At 33.6% G+C, this 15077-nt stretch overlaps 1 protein-coding gene across 2 annotated transcripts in view; it reads right to left on the bottom strand.

The window, feature by feature from the left end:
* The window catches only part of IntS2 (integrator complex subunit 2), a 60414-nt gene that overhangs the window by 13146 nt on the left and 32191 nt on the right, over positions 1-15077 (bottom strand). For both annotated transcript variants that reach the window (XM_075364749.1, XM_075364750.1), the window contains exons 12-15: positions 13455-13631; positions 11119-11271; positions 8983-9157; positions 5025-5280 (exon numbers count right to left, since the gene is read on the bottom strand). In XM_075364749.1, coding sequence (XP_075220864.1) covers positions 5025-5280; positions 8983-9157; positions 11119-11271; positions 13455-13631 — 761 coding nt within the window. The remainder of the gene's footprint in view (positions 1-5024; positions 5281-8982; positions 9158-11118; positions 11272-13454; positions 13632-15077) is intronic.

Here is a 15077-nt window from a genome sequence, read left to right as displayed (position 1 = left end):
GTTGTGAGATAGTGGTGAACCAGTAAACTTGTCATTGTGAGCACTTTGTGGGTCTGAATTATTGTGTATTATATATTTACAACTTTATTTCTTTTAATTAGTCGTCAGTTATAAAATGCCTAGAGATTGTTTAAATCATCCTAATGATATCTGTTATGCATGTGATGAACTGATGCTCAAGTTCCAAAGGCAAAACCTTACTCCATTAGTAAAAAAGTGTTATGAACTTTACTTTGGGTGTAAAGTCGGGGACCAAACAAGGGCCAGGGCCCCACATATTATTGTTTATCATGTTCTAGGCTTCTCACTACATGAAAAAATGGCACATGCCAGATGCCATTTGCTATCCCTATGATGTGGAGGGAACCCAAAAATCACTCTTCTGACTGTTATTTCTGCTTAACAAACATTAAAGGGATTACGTCAAATTCAAAACATATAGTGGTTTACCCTAACTTACAATCTGCAATGAGACCAGTTCCACAATGCGAAGAATTGCTCATACCAAAGCCTCCAGAACATGTGACACTAGATGAAGAGAGCTCAGAGTCTGATGGAAGTAAGGAATAAAAAGACACACATTCTGGTGATACAACTTTTGAACAAACCAGTTCATCTGAGCCTCATTTACTGACTCAAAAATACCTTAACGATCTCAAATGAGATTTAAATTTATTCAAAAAACAGTCTGAAATGTTTGCTTCCGGCTAAAAGGATGGAATCTTCTTAAAAAGAATACAAAGATATATACTTATCGTAATCGTCATTCTGAATTTAAAAACTATTTTTCTGAAGAAAATGGCTTAGTATTTTGTAATGACATTTCTTCTCTAATGGAGGAGACACTTTGTAAAACCCAACAGAATGGCGCTTGTTCATTGATTCCTCCAAAGTTAGTTTAAAAGCTGTGCTTCAGCATAATGGGAATAACTTCCCATCAATACTTGTGGCTGTCTGCTAGTATGAAAAAAACATGAAAACTTTAAATTTATATTGGATAAGCTACAATATGCAGTGTACAAATGGAATATTTGTGGTGATTTGAAGGTAATTGCACTTATTCTTGGTCTGCAGCTTGGTTACACAAAGTAGTTGTTTTTTGTGTAAATGGGATAGTAGGAACAGAAAAAAACATTTAATTAGAAAAGAATGGCCTAAATGCAAAACACTCATTACTGAACAGAAAAAATGTGAAACATGACCCATTGTGTAATCCTAAAAATGCATACCTCCGTTACATATCAAACTAGGATTAATGAAGAATTTTGTCAAGGCCATGGACAATACTCCTGGTTTAATGTACTTAAAACAGAAGTTTCCTAAAATTAGTGATGCAAAAATTAAACAAGGAATATTTGTAGGTCCACAAATACGATCACTAATGCATGATGAAAAGTTTGAGGAACTATTGAATCCAATGGAGAAAGCAGATTGGCAAGCAAAAATGTTGCTTAGAGTTTTTTGGGAAATTGAAAGGCGGAAAATTACCGTGATATTGTCAACGATCTTATAAAAATTTGGGTTGTAATGTTCTTAAAAGTACACTTCCTGGACTTGCACCTAGATTTCTTCCTGGAAAATCTTGGCGCACTGAACAATGAGCACGGAGAACACTTTCATCAGGAGATTTCAGCTATGGAAAAGAGGTACAAAGGCAAATGGAATCCTAATATGCTGGCCGATTATTGTTGAACCAACAAAGGGGATGCTCCACAAGTGAAATATAGCAGGAAATCATCATTTCTTACTTTCTAGGTGAGTCAAATGTTTGAATATTGTGCAGTTAAGAATGCAGAAAGTATTAAAATGTTTGAAATTATAAATGCCTGTCTCTCGGAAACCTTCTGTGACAGGGAAAAACCGATATCATATTTGAATTCAGGAGAAAAAAATACTATGAGAATCACATATTTTTCTTCCTGAGAAAAAATTTTTTTTTGTTCCCCAGTTTTATCAATTTTACTCTGAGAAGAATTTTAATAATAAAAATTTTGAAATTTGAATTTTTTACTATGTACTTTTGCAGTACTGTTTTCATTAATATCATTTATTTGCAATCAAAATTTTGATAACACTGCAACAATGAGTATTAGCAAACATCCTGTCAATTTTTTTTATTCCTTTAACTTTAAAGAATGAGTATGCCTTCACACACCTTCTCAATGTTGGTGCTACTAACATAACATTTGCAAAATGTTTTCAAATTTACAGTATTCTCAAAGTAGAACACTGGCATTTTTAAATTATAATGAAGTAATAAATGAAATTCAGCACTTCTAAAACTGTTGAAAATAAATAAATATACTTTTTAAAAGTATGAAAATGAAAAATAATGCCTGCTCCATGGATTGGGATCCCTGGCTGTGGGCATCAGGTGCATCCCCAGATTGTGGATAGGGGAACTAACCATGATGGTTAGGTGCAAATAAGGGGCGACCTGAATAATCAATTACAGACAGGTAGTGGCAAGGCCTGAGGTGTGGTAGAACACTGTCAAGGGGGAGGGACAGCACATCTAAAAAATGCCACTGAGCTAAAAAGGGTCTTTTGACTTGGTGATATCAGCTGCCAGTAAATAAACTGACTCAGCCCTCATGTGTGGTGGTGATAAGACCTGGGCAATGGCAGGGTGCAGAAAAATAGCTGCCAACAGCTTTGAGATATGGCGACCTCATCGTAAGAATAGCCTACAATGGAAAGCTGGATTAGAAATAACCAAGATTACGGCATTTCTCTAAGACGATATCTAGTACTTTGGAATTCTAGGAGTGCTACAAGAAATAGATTACTTGGAGAAATAAAAGGTGGGAAATGGCACAAGAAAGGTGAAGAGCTAAAGATTGGAATAGCAAATGTGCGGACATTGACTGGGAAGTTGGAAGAAGTAATGGACATATGATTGCTAAATGATTGGATAGCCTAGAGTTGAGCAAGACAAAATGGCATGGGAAAGGGGAGTAAGGAAGTAAAGGAGGCTATATGTTGCTGTGAAGTGGAAGTAAAGTGTGTAAAAATGGGGTAGGAATTATCCTAAAAGGAATGGTATAACAAATAGACTGGAAGTTGTGGAATATGTCAATGAAAAGAAAATTAAATTAAGCTTACATATGGGTGGAGAGGTTGGAGAATTTATCCAAGTCTATGCCCTTCAACAGGAAAATAAAGAGGAGGATCAAGAAATTTTTTTAGAGGTTGTGGAGAGTCTAATAAGAAAGAATAAGGTATCGTTTATGGGAGATATGAATGCATAGATTGTTAAGGAGAGGATAGGAATGAAGGAGTTAGTTGGTCCATATAGTTACAGAAAAAGGAACGAGGAAGGAAATGTTTTACTTGACTTCCGTCGAAGGAATCAACTTGTTATAGGAAATACGTGGTTCAGAAAGAAAAACTCAAAGGAAATAACAAAGTATGGGTGGGGTAATTGGAGGTATAAGTCATTAATTGATTATTTCCTAATAGAAAAAGGATCAAGGGGGAATTAATGGTTATAAAGACTGCTCCAGGAGAACCGTTTGATGTTGACCATAGATAAGTAATAGTAAAAATGAGGATAAGAGGGTTTGCGAAGGTGGTGGAATGTAGAGTCAAGAGATTAAAAATATGGAAACTGAGCAATGTGAAAGAAATGGATAAGTTTAAGAAAGCATAAAACACATTATTCCAAGGATTTAGGTTGGAGGAGTGGAAACGGTTTAAAGATACCACCATGGTAAAATGCGCTACAGAACAGTGTTGTAGAACAAGGGGAAAGAGGAGTTGAGGAGACACCTTGGTGGAATGATAATGTTAAGGTAGCGATGAGGGAAAAGAAAAGACTGTTTATAGAATGGAAGGGAATAAGTGACAGCCTAAAGAAACAAAGAAGCAAAGAATCAAGAAGCAAAGAGGAATTGTTAGAGGGTATTAAAGGAAGAAAAGAGAGATGTTGGGAGGGAGTTTGTAAACGAATTAGAAGAGTATGTTTGTAATATCAAGAAAAAATTGTATAGCCTGATGAAGAAAAGGTGAAATGAAAATGAGATTGCAGGTTGATAATAAGGACAGGGAAGAGATGGTGAAGGAGGAGGATATCAGAGATAGATAGAAGAGTATTTTTATGAATTATTGAATGTTGATTGGGGTAGCTCAACAGGAAACACAATAGAGAAGATGGATCTGGTGGAAGAAGGTATAACAATGGCTGAAGCTGTGAGAGCTGTAATGGAGATGGAATTGGAGAAATGCTGGTTATGACGAGGTGACAATGAAGATGATAACAGCAGATGGTGCCCTAACATTGCATTGGCTGCACAGAGTATTTAGAGCAGTATGGAATGAAAAAAGTATAATGGATAATCAGTGTAAAGGAGAAATTGTACCTCTATTCAAGAAAGGGGATAAGAAGGTATGTGGAAATTGCAGGTGAGTGACACTGATACCCCAGGCGGCCAACATATTTGAAAAAAATTCTGGAAAAAAGAATAAGAGTGAAGATTGAAAGTCAATTAAAAGAGGTGGTTTCAGATGGGACCAATCAACCATGGATTTGATATTTGCAATGAGGTGAAGGATGGAGAAGTATTAGGAATATGGGAAGGATTTGGTCATGACATTTATAGATATCAAAAAGGCATAAGACAATGTAATTGTATTGAGATCAATAGTCAGGGAATCACTCAAAGTAAAGGGGTATCAAAGGGACTAATGAAGATGGTGATGGCTAAGTATAGGAAGTCTTGAGAAAGAGTGAGAACCAAAGTGGGAACATCTGAGAGGTTTGATAATAAAACTGGACTAAGACAAGGAAATGTACTGTCACCATTTCGCCATTTGAACAAAGTTTCTATTAATCTTTTTAAGTCTATTTTTATGATTAGTTCCTCTAACCATTTTTAACCTTTTCTTACGGGTTTGATTATATATTTTCTAAAAAAAATATTTAAAAAATGCAGCACCCAAAATGAAAGGATTCAACATATTTCTACAAAACTACAAGAATTAAATTTATTAAATAAATAAAATATTTATGCATATCAAATTACCCGATCTTCTTTTGTTTCCAGACAAGCCTCTAACAATATTTGAGCTGCAACACTTTCTTGTGTAGCAACAAGTGCTGATTTCAACTCCTCTCGTTCACCATCACTGCTGAGCTGTCCTCCATGACCACTAACACCATGATGTGATGGTTTATCACTGATCAATGGATGATCCAACAGATGTTGACTAAGTTGACTTCTACTAGCTGCAAGGCATGCTTGTAGTACACGTAATAATATACGAAGAATACTCGCACACCTAAATATATTAAAATAATCATCCAATTTGGATCACCTTAGAATTTTTACTCAAAGAAAAAAATTTTCTAACTGACCTTATACTTGGACTTTAAATTTTTTTTTTGCTAATACAACATACAACAAAATTGCAATTAGTAAATAAATATGCCTCCAGACACTTTTGAGATTCCAATACAATTAAATTCTTAGTTTATACATATATACTAGTTGAATGTGTGTGTACTAGTTTATGGCTCATGAAGAGTTCAACTTAAGATCATGAAACTTTATAGACACAGACATAGCTTAAGTAGTAAGGGATTGAATCTAAGACTTTGGCAAAAATCAAATGAGGAAATATGAAGATACAGAATACTATAGAAAATGAGTACATCTTAAAGTTGGTTGGAAAAGGAGATAAGAAATTCATTCTTGAATACTTTATAATTTATCAAATAATGATATCATCAGAAACACAGCTTATATGAATTGATACCTTCAAAACAATTTTGAAAAAAGAAATCATACAAAGCTCCCATCTCTAAATTTTATTTTAATCTTTTTTTTTTAACTTCTGACTGTTTAAACCCACTGAACTAAAACTTCTTTTATTATTTATTCAAGATTAAATATTTATTAGAAAGTTAGGGGATATAATACTAAAAATCCAGATTTTTGGTTTCCAGTTTTCCTTAATTTATTACTGCTTAAACCTAGTTATTATACTTTTAAATATGGTCAAGTGCACTAAGTAGGACAAAGAGTATAGAACAGAAGTACATCATAAAAAGTCCTTGAGGCTGAGTTGAGTTGGATATAATCCTCCATTCCTTGACAGTTTATATTTAGTACCAACTACTTCCTGACAAATACATTCTAATTTCATTTTACAAAAAAAAAAAAAAAATATTATAATAATAATAGGAAATCATATGAACATGCAATATTTAAGTTGGTTGGGATTTTGTAAAAAAATATTTTACTGTGATTTTTATAATAACATGTCTACTTCCACCAACATAATTTTTTACAGTCCTATATTAATTTTATCTAATCACAGGTTAATTTTTAATTACCTGATCAAAAATCATGTTCACCCTTTCACCTTACTTCAACAATTCCTACTACATTTAAACTTTAAGTCAATGTTTCTCTTTAAAACTGCACTTCTGATAAATTTTCAGAGACCTACTCTTGAGTAGATCCTTACCCACAGTTACTATGGTCATTCAGAAAATTCTAAACCTGATAAAGAGTTGACAAGTATAATCCCAATGACTATTACTGCTGATGGTAATGGGTAGTTACTGGACGGTTTCATGGGAGGCGGTCTTGGTGATTTCAAGAGTGAAACCGGTTGATATTCTAGCTCTTGAGAAACAGGAGCGGCATGTTGCTAGGAAGTTAGGTGAGCTGACTTATGAAAAGATTCGGGAAATTGAGCAACATGGTTATGATATATGGCAGGCTAGATGGGATGAGACTACTGATGGGCGATATACACATGATCTCTTCCCAGACATTAGAAGCTTGTGAGGTGACTCGTGGGTTTCCCCTAAAAAGTATGCGACTCAGTTTCTTACCGGTCACAGGGCCTTTAGGGGTTGACTGGCTGGGTTTGGCCTGGTGAATTCAAGTCTGTGCCCGCAGTGTGGGGTGCTGGACAATGCCTTCCATGTGTTGTATGAGTGTGCCAAATATGATCTGGAGTGCACCGCAGTAATTTGTCAATTGGATACCATCGGAGCAATGTTTGATATCAGTCAAAATTAGAGAGACCAGACTGAATAGGTCAGTGGTTGCAGAATTTCTGCACTATTTGGTTAGGAAACGGATTGCGGAGGGAATCTAGGGTGCTGCTTGGTCTTGTTCCTGCGTACTCTTTGTTCTGTTGCAATTTCTTGTTAATGTTGTTTTTGTTCTGTTAGTGTTATATTGGTTTTTGGTTGTTTTGTTATTAGTTTTATTTTCGTGTCTTTGTTTTTGTTTTAGTGTTTTTTCACGTTTATGTAGCATGTGAACTCACTTTACCTTTCGGGTAAGTAGGTGTTTCAGTTCCTTTGATGGCTACAGTTTTCCATCTTGCTTGAGACTACAGATGTGGTTTGTTATTTTTAGTAATCGTTACACTGATGGGAATGTCGCTTGTGGCACTCGCATCGGTGGCATCCTGGGCTGAGGCAACTGAGAGATGTCATATGTCGAGGTTTATAAGATGACCTCTGGTAAAGCCCAACAGGGCAAGGTATGAAGGGGATGGTTGGAGGGTGTCTTCCCCTAAAGGATCAGGATGCTAGGGGATCATTGCTTTGTGGCGATTAAGTAAAGCAAACAATGTTTGCTTTACCTACTTGCCAGAAGATGTTTAAACATCTTCTGAAAAATGTATACAATTGAAGTTCAGCCTGTCATAAAAGTATTTTATTTTAAAAGGTATAACTCCAACAGACAAAAAAAGAGTTGGTAAAGGATCCTTCTCTTTCATTTTAAATGGTAAAAAATTAGGCTGCTGAATCTAAACATGGTCATACATCCATTCAAGATGATGAAAATTCAGGAAACAAGCCAATAAACCATCAAAAGATCCACAATGCCATATTAATGATCACAGGCTGAAAGTATGCAAGCTTGCTGATATCACAAACATCTTGATAGACTGTTCACTAAATTTTACATAATGTTTTGGGTATGAAAAAGGTTTCTGCTCAGTGGGTTCCACATTTGTTAACAGTCAACCAAAAACGCATTTGACTGAACACTTCTCAAAGGTGTTTAGACTTACTTACTGCATTTAATTCCACTGATTTTCTATAAAATTTTTATAGTAAATGAAACAGATTTACTAATACACACCACAGACCAAATAGTAGGTAGAAGGAGATGAAAGTATGCCAAAGAAAGCAAAAATGGTTCCATCTTTAGAAAAGTCATGGTTGTAATTTTTGGAATTCTTGTGATGTGATACTCACAGACTACCTGGGAAAAGGCAGGACCATTAACAGAAAGTATTATACTCCATTACTGCACCAATTGAAGGGTGCTATTCAGGCTAAATCTCCGCATCTGGCCCAAAAGAGTGCTCTTTTACCACAATAATGTGCCTGAACACGTCTCAGATTATTGTTCTAAAACTTGGTCTGTGCTTTGAAATGCTTCTACATGACCGTATTTGGTTCCCAGCAATTACTCCCTCTTCCCAACCCTAAAGAAATGGCTCACTGGATGAAGATTCATTAAAAATAATGAAGTCAATCTCAAACTACCACTTATTTTGTAGTAATGAAAAAATTGCATTATACTGAGAATACTGAAAAGATGGAAAATCGTTGGTCTAAATATATCAAATTGCAACACAACTATATTGAAAAATAAATAAAAAATTTCTGAAAAATCTTTTGATTTCTTTGTCAGGTTTTCAGGCAACTTTCCAAACAGCTGTCATAAGATAGCAACTGCAATATACTTCTCATGGGCCATTCAAGCTTACCATCTGTAATTTAGAGGAAAATATAGAGCAAATCAGCTGTAATTTAAATAAACTAAGAAGTAAAATACTATCTTAATTGAAAATGTTTAACTTCAGAAAATACTGTTTATTTATTTTTTTTTTAACATTTTTATAAAATAATTCATTTTCAAGTTAAGATAATATTTTAGAATATAATACATATGGAAATAGTTCAAGAATTTTTTTTAATTTGAAAGAAAAGAAAAACAATACCTGAAGACTCTATCATCACATCTCAGAACTTGTAGAGGATCCAAAACAACATTCTCTTGAGTTAGTATAAGATCTGGCAAAACAGTCTTCTCATGACGAAGGGCATTAATTGTCATCACCCAAAGGGAGCGGGGTAATACTGTATTCAATTTCAACCACATCTGCTTGAATAACTCTAAATAAATGTAAAACCAAAATAAAACATAAATTATAGATAGTACAATTACAGGTTCTACTACAAATAAATGGAACATGCGTGCCAGAAAAACACCAAAGAGACTTCTAATCCTTTGCAGTCCTTTGTTGCAATATACTTGATATTCTGAAATTCATGTCAGGTCCAATGGCATAAACCACTTGACATTATATAATTCATGTAGTAGTCCAATGTCATGCAATGCTTGACATGAAGTTTAGACATCATTAAATCTTGAACCGAGCATTGCTCGACATTTAGACAGATTTCACTTGATATCATATTCTATTTAGTTTACTATCAACTGTTTAATCTGAATCTGTTGTCTGTAAATGAATGCACATACAATAAAATATCTAGTAGGCTGTGTTCCGACATCTTGTCTGAATTGTAAATAAACAAGTTAAGGTACGAAAGATGGTTGTAAGTTCTCATTGTACTCAAATTTGCGATTTCGAATTGGAAAATATTATGAATTAGTTTTCTAGTGACGATTCGGAAAGTCTATTTAGTGATGATAGTGACTGTGGTCAAACAGTTAATAAAAATACTCTTGATTCGCCTTCAGGATCAGATTTGAGGTTAGTGGTCTACGGGTTTGCAACAATATTGAAGATATTTCCATGAGTAATACCAATAATTCTGATAATCATATTGACTTAGCTTCGGGAAATGAGCCGTTCGGTGATACTTGTTATGGGAAAAATACAATGTAAATGATGATGATTTGCATTATTTTATGATTTTTTTCAATTTTATTATACTATGTTTTAAATTTTACCTACTAAAAATTAGAATAAAATCATTTTTTTATAAGTATGAAAATAAATCTATTAACTTAAAAAAAAGAAACTTCCAAGTCTCATAATGTAATAAAATAAATGTTGGGAATTGGAGAGAAATTAAACTTCAGACAAGACAGAAATATCAGATTTCCTTGCTATAAAAATTACACCTGGTTGGGATATCAATGAAAAAAAAAAATTGACTCTAGGATAGTTGGTCATTTACTATAAAAGGTCTGCAAAGGGTAAAGATAAATAGAATGTTACATATTTCATTACAAACATGGAATAAACCTCTTACTAAATCAATTAATGCTGTGATACTATATACATTTTCCAGGCAAAGAGAAAAAACAAAAGAACAACTTATTCATCTGTTAAATACTGCATGAATTATATTAATCAAAAATAAGTAAGAGGTATATGTAAGTATGAGGTATATGAATGGATTGTCAATTTTCATTATAAAGACCAAATCATACAATGTTCTGATACATTGAAGAATGTATCAGAACATTCGTGAAGAACTGAATGTTTCTATGAATACTAATAAACTAGTCAAAATTTCAACTACAACATCAGTATATAAAACTGAAATACCATCCTCTCTTTTTACAGTCTTGTTTTTTACTGGTGAATACAAGCACATGGCTATGTTCCATACCACACCAACTAGACTTTTTTCTGAAGGATCCTGGTGATGCTGGCTATGATTCCTCCAGTAAGAGTGCAAGTCATAAATGATTCAATCATTTGCCAATAGTCTGTTAATTAAAAATAACTATAAAGTAGTTAAAAAACTAAAATTAAATAAAATAAAAACTTTCCTAATTTAAAAAAAATTTAATTAATAAAAAATATTTAAAAGACATTTATTAATCTAAAAGCTATCAGATATACTCTCTCAAAACTTATGCATCAGATAATTAAATTATCTATCACAAGTAAATTTCTGAAAGAATGCACTGAAGAAGCTTACAAAAAAATTGAAATAATGTTTACGAAAACCGCTAGGCTAAATTTAGTAAACAACAGAAAAACTTACAGAAGAATAAAACAATCATTAAAGGAGTTATGGTAAATAACAACATCAAAGAAATTTGCGATGTCATAAAAACAGACAGAGCACATTTGTCATCAAACTGTTATCTATACCTTGGATATATCTTGGCACAGCCAGTTCTAAAGTATTATGAATATGTTTAATGATGGTGTGTGCATAAGGCCACAACTTAGTAGGTGGTGTTGACAACATTCTGTTCAGCAATCGTTCTGTGTGTAAAGGACATGTTGCCATCTTACTTAGACCTGAAGCAAGAAAAAAACATAACAACTTAATAATTTCAGTGCATTGGAATTTTTTCAACTAAAAAATTTTGGTTTTTCTTCAGTTAATAAACAATTCAAGAAAAAGCTAAGAAGTCACTTACTCACTTCTCCCAATAGTAAACCAGTCTTATTCTGTCAATGAAGAATGCTGGCGGATTTTCCTTGCATCACCGAGTCCTTCAATTCATCATCTGTGGTGAAATAAATACCTTTAATATCCCTCTTTAATTGCAGAAAGAAATAAAAATCACAGGGTGTCAAATCTGGTGAGTATGGAGGGGATGAAATAGGTTAAATTTCAATTTCACAAGTGCTCCGGCATTGCATGCAATGTGTGTATGAGCATTATCGAGTTGCAGAATTATTGACTCGATAGATGATCACAAAAAATACTTCTCCTAAGGTGTTTTAATGTGTATAAGTATATAAATATACATACTTATACTGTATCAGGTGTGTGTGTGTATATATATATATATATGTATATATATTTATATATATACTGCTCAAAATTTACAGTCAATCCAGATAGTCAGTCACGTACACGTGATTGGAATCTCAGAAAAATATTTTTCAATATTAACTTTACCAGTACATTGATATTTATAAAGCCTATAGAGGTAAACAAGTTACCTATATACATAGGAACTGGTTAAAATGTAATATCAGCAAAACAAAAAACTTATTACTAAAATAAAATACTGTATGAAATTCAACAGATAAATATATAAATCTTCACACATTACATTCTACGCCATGCATTACTTAATATATTACCATGAAATGAATTTTCTCTGAATCCAAATTCACACCTTGCAACATGTATCACAAGTGTGATTAAAGACTCCCACTAAGACATTAATATTATCAGGAGAAATTTTAAGCAGAGATGATTTTTTTTATTGTGGTGAACCTTAATGCTTATATTCAATGCTCAGCCATTCTTCTTAAGGGTCATAATGATGCTCCCAAGTTTCATCTATTGTCACATTATTGAAAACGAAGCCACGATAGTATTTCAGAAATTTTTCTCAGCATTCCTTTCATTGTTTTTGTTCTTTTCAGTAAGTCTGCATGGCACCCATTGCAAACAGATTTTACAGTGGCTCAGTTGCAAAATAATGTTCTTTCGATATGCCTATATGGGTGGCAATGCATTGTTGTGTGACATGATGGTCATTTTGAATCAATCATCCACCTCCTTTTGGTTTTTCTCATCGGTCACGGATAGTGACTGACCATTATAAGATTCATTCTCATTATTTGCTTAACCATCATCTATGTACAAAATTTTATTGCCCACCTACTCACAATACTTTAATAAATATTTTCATTATCATAAATGACTTTTAGACAAAAAATGACTAAACTAGCATTCACTCTTTGCTCTGTTAAAAATTTGATTACTGCACGTTTGTTATAGATATGTTAACATGGCAGGCATACTCAACTCCATAACAATGGTGACTGACAGGAACAGGAAATGAAAAGAAAGGCATGGAAGTTTAGTAGTAGGAAAATGACACTACTAGATGGCAGCACCTATCATTTTCTGGACATGTTTTCCTGTTTAAGTTCCAGTGTGCATTACATTTCAGTCATCCTTCATATAAATCTGTAATGATTTTAATATTGAAATATTAATTGAAGAATCAGCATTTTCACATCTGAGGCAGACGTTTTTATTAAAGCCCTTCCTGTAACTTTCACTCTTACAATGGAGTTTTTGTGCCAAAAAGTCATTAGGCTCTAAATAATTGGATAAGGATTTTACATTGAAATAAAATAAAATAAAAATATTTGATGAATATTTATAACAAGTTCAGTCACTTAGAACATGCTGAGAAAACAGGATATCCTAGATGTCTTTATTTAAGGAAGGATATTTAGTCAAATGGCTGTATTTTAATGTAGAATAATATTAACCAGAGACACAAACTACTGATATAACCTGTGTGAGCCTGGTTTTCTTTAAACTCTTTTAAATACTGGCAACAGAAAAACTGGAATTTTTAAGTGAAGAAAAATTCACAAACGTATAAAAATGTTTAGTTTATTATACTCAACACCAAATTTAATTTTAAATATTCTGAATGTTATTAAAGACAGAATATTTAGTTGGAGCTATCCTGATGACAACTAATAATTCTCAAACTACTAACCATCATCAATTTCAGCCTCTGTAAGTCCAGTAGCCAACCCTACAATACTATTCTTTTGATCTCGCTTCTGCTGTTGAGTGTTATTAAGGGTAGCTACATCCTCACTCATCCAATCATCTACCAATGAAAGATGTGGAAAATGTGTAGCCAAAAGCCTTAGTAATGGTGAAAACAAACCTGTAAACCAACAAAAAAGAAAACTTTTCAATTATTAGGTTAAATAATTTTTACTGAACAGATAGCTTATGCTAAAAATATTTTAACATTTTATACACTTGGAAGTTTAGTAACCATGTAGCATTGGAACACTGCATGGAAATCTTGTTGTGAATACCAAGGTTTCACTACTACAGGTTATTTGCACAATGTGAATTTCACCTACATTTTTACCTTCCACCTTGTGCTCCTGTTCCAAGTAGGAAAGCCATTTCTAATTGGGTAACATCTTTAAAACAACAGGATCAAACAATAATAAGAGGAGGTGGTAGTGCAAGAACTGTTAGGACTGCCAAAAATGTGGAGGCTTTACAAGCAGTGATTACAAGAAGCCCTCAAACATTTGTGAGAAATACTGAAACTACCAGCAACACACAGTGTTGCTCTTGGACTTTTGACTTGGAACAGTAAAGAAAATCTTGCATGATGACTTGCACCTACACCTGTATAAAATGCAAATAGCTTTGAAATTGTCCATTAAAATTGTCAATTTTAGCTTTAAAATTGTCCATGCTTTGAACCCTGGAGTTTATCCTATTCGTGTTGGTTTTTTTGAGTACATGCTACATGTTCTTGAAGATGACCCACAGCTCATCGATAATCTATGGATGAGTGATGAAGCTCATTTCCACCTCAGAGGATATGTTAATAAACACAATTTTCATTAAAGAGCCGCACCAACTCTCAACAACTTCACGAATGGCCTCTCTATTTGCCAAAGTTACAATCTGGTGTGGGACCTCTTCAAATGGAAAAATTGACTTGTACTTTTTCAAGGATAATGGTACCATGCAGTTACAGTAACATCAGCACTATGATCAAATGCCGGAAACCTTCCTCTTTCCAGAACTTTAATGATTTCCTGTGAATGAGAACACTCATTTCCAACACGATGGAGCAACTAGTCACATAGCTAGGGTGACAATAAATCTTCTGAAAGACCTTTCCCCAAACCACCACATCAGTAGGAATGGGATATTCAGTGGCCTTCATGATTGCCAGACCTGAGCTGGTGTGATTTCTTTTTATGGGGATATCTCAAGTCAAAGGTTTTTGAGACTCCACTTAAAGAGGGGATTAAACAAAAATTTCATGCAATAACACCAGCACTACAAAGCATCAGTAAAAATTTCGATACGAACTCAAACAATGTGTACAAAATGATAGTTGCCATCTTCTTGGAGTGATATTCAAAAAGCGTATTTTTTTGCTGATTGTATATGAATTTCCAATTGTGCTTTTAACATTTGTTGCAATAAATTTAAAAAAATGTTTTCATATGTTTTTTTAATACCTATAAAAAGTGCGGTTTGACTGCCCCACTCTATACATTCAGATAGAAAATAGTGAATGCTGATGTTATAAGTTTATACAATTCTTTGTAAACCTTACAATCAAATTCCTTGT

The sequence above is a fragment of the Lycorma delicatula genome, chromosome 4 (assembly GCF_047948215.1).
Source record: "Lycorma delicatula isolate Av1 chromosome 4, ASM4794821v1, whole genome shotgun sequence".
NCBI lineage: Eukaryota > Metazoa > Arthropoda > Insecta > Hemiptera > Fulgoridae > Lycorma > Lycorma delicatula.
The sequence above is the reverse complement of the archived record's forward strand: the minus strand, read 5'-3'. Positions and strand labels throughout refer to the sequence as shown.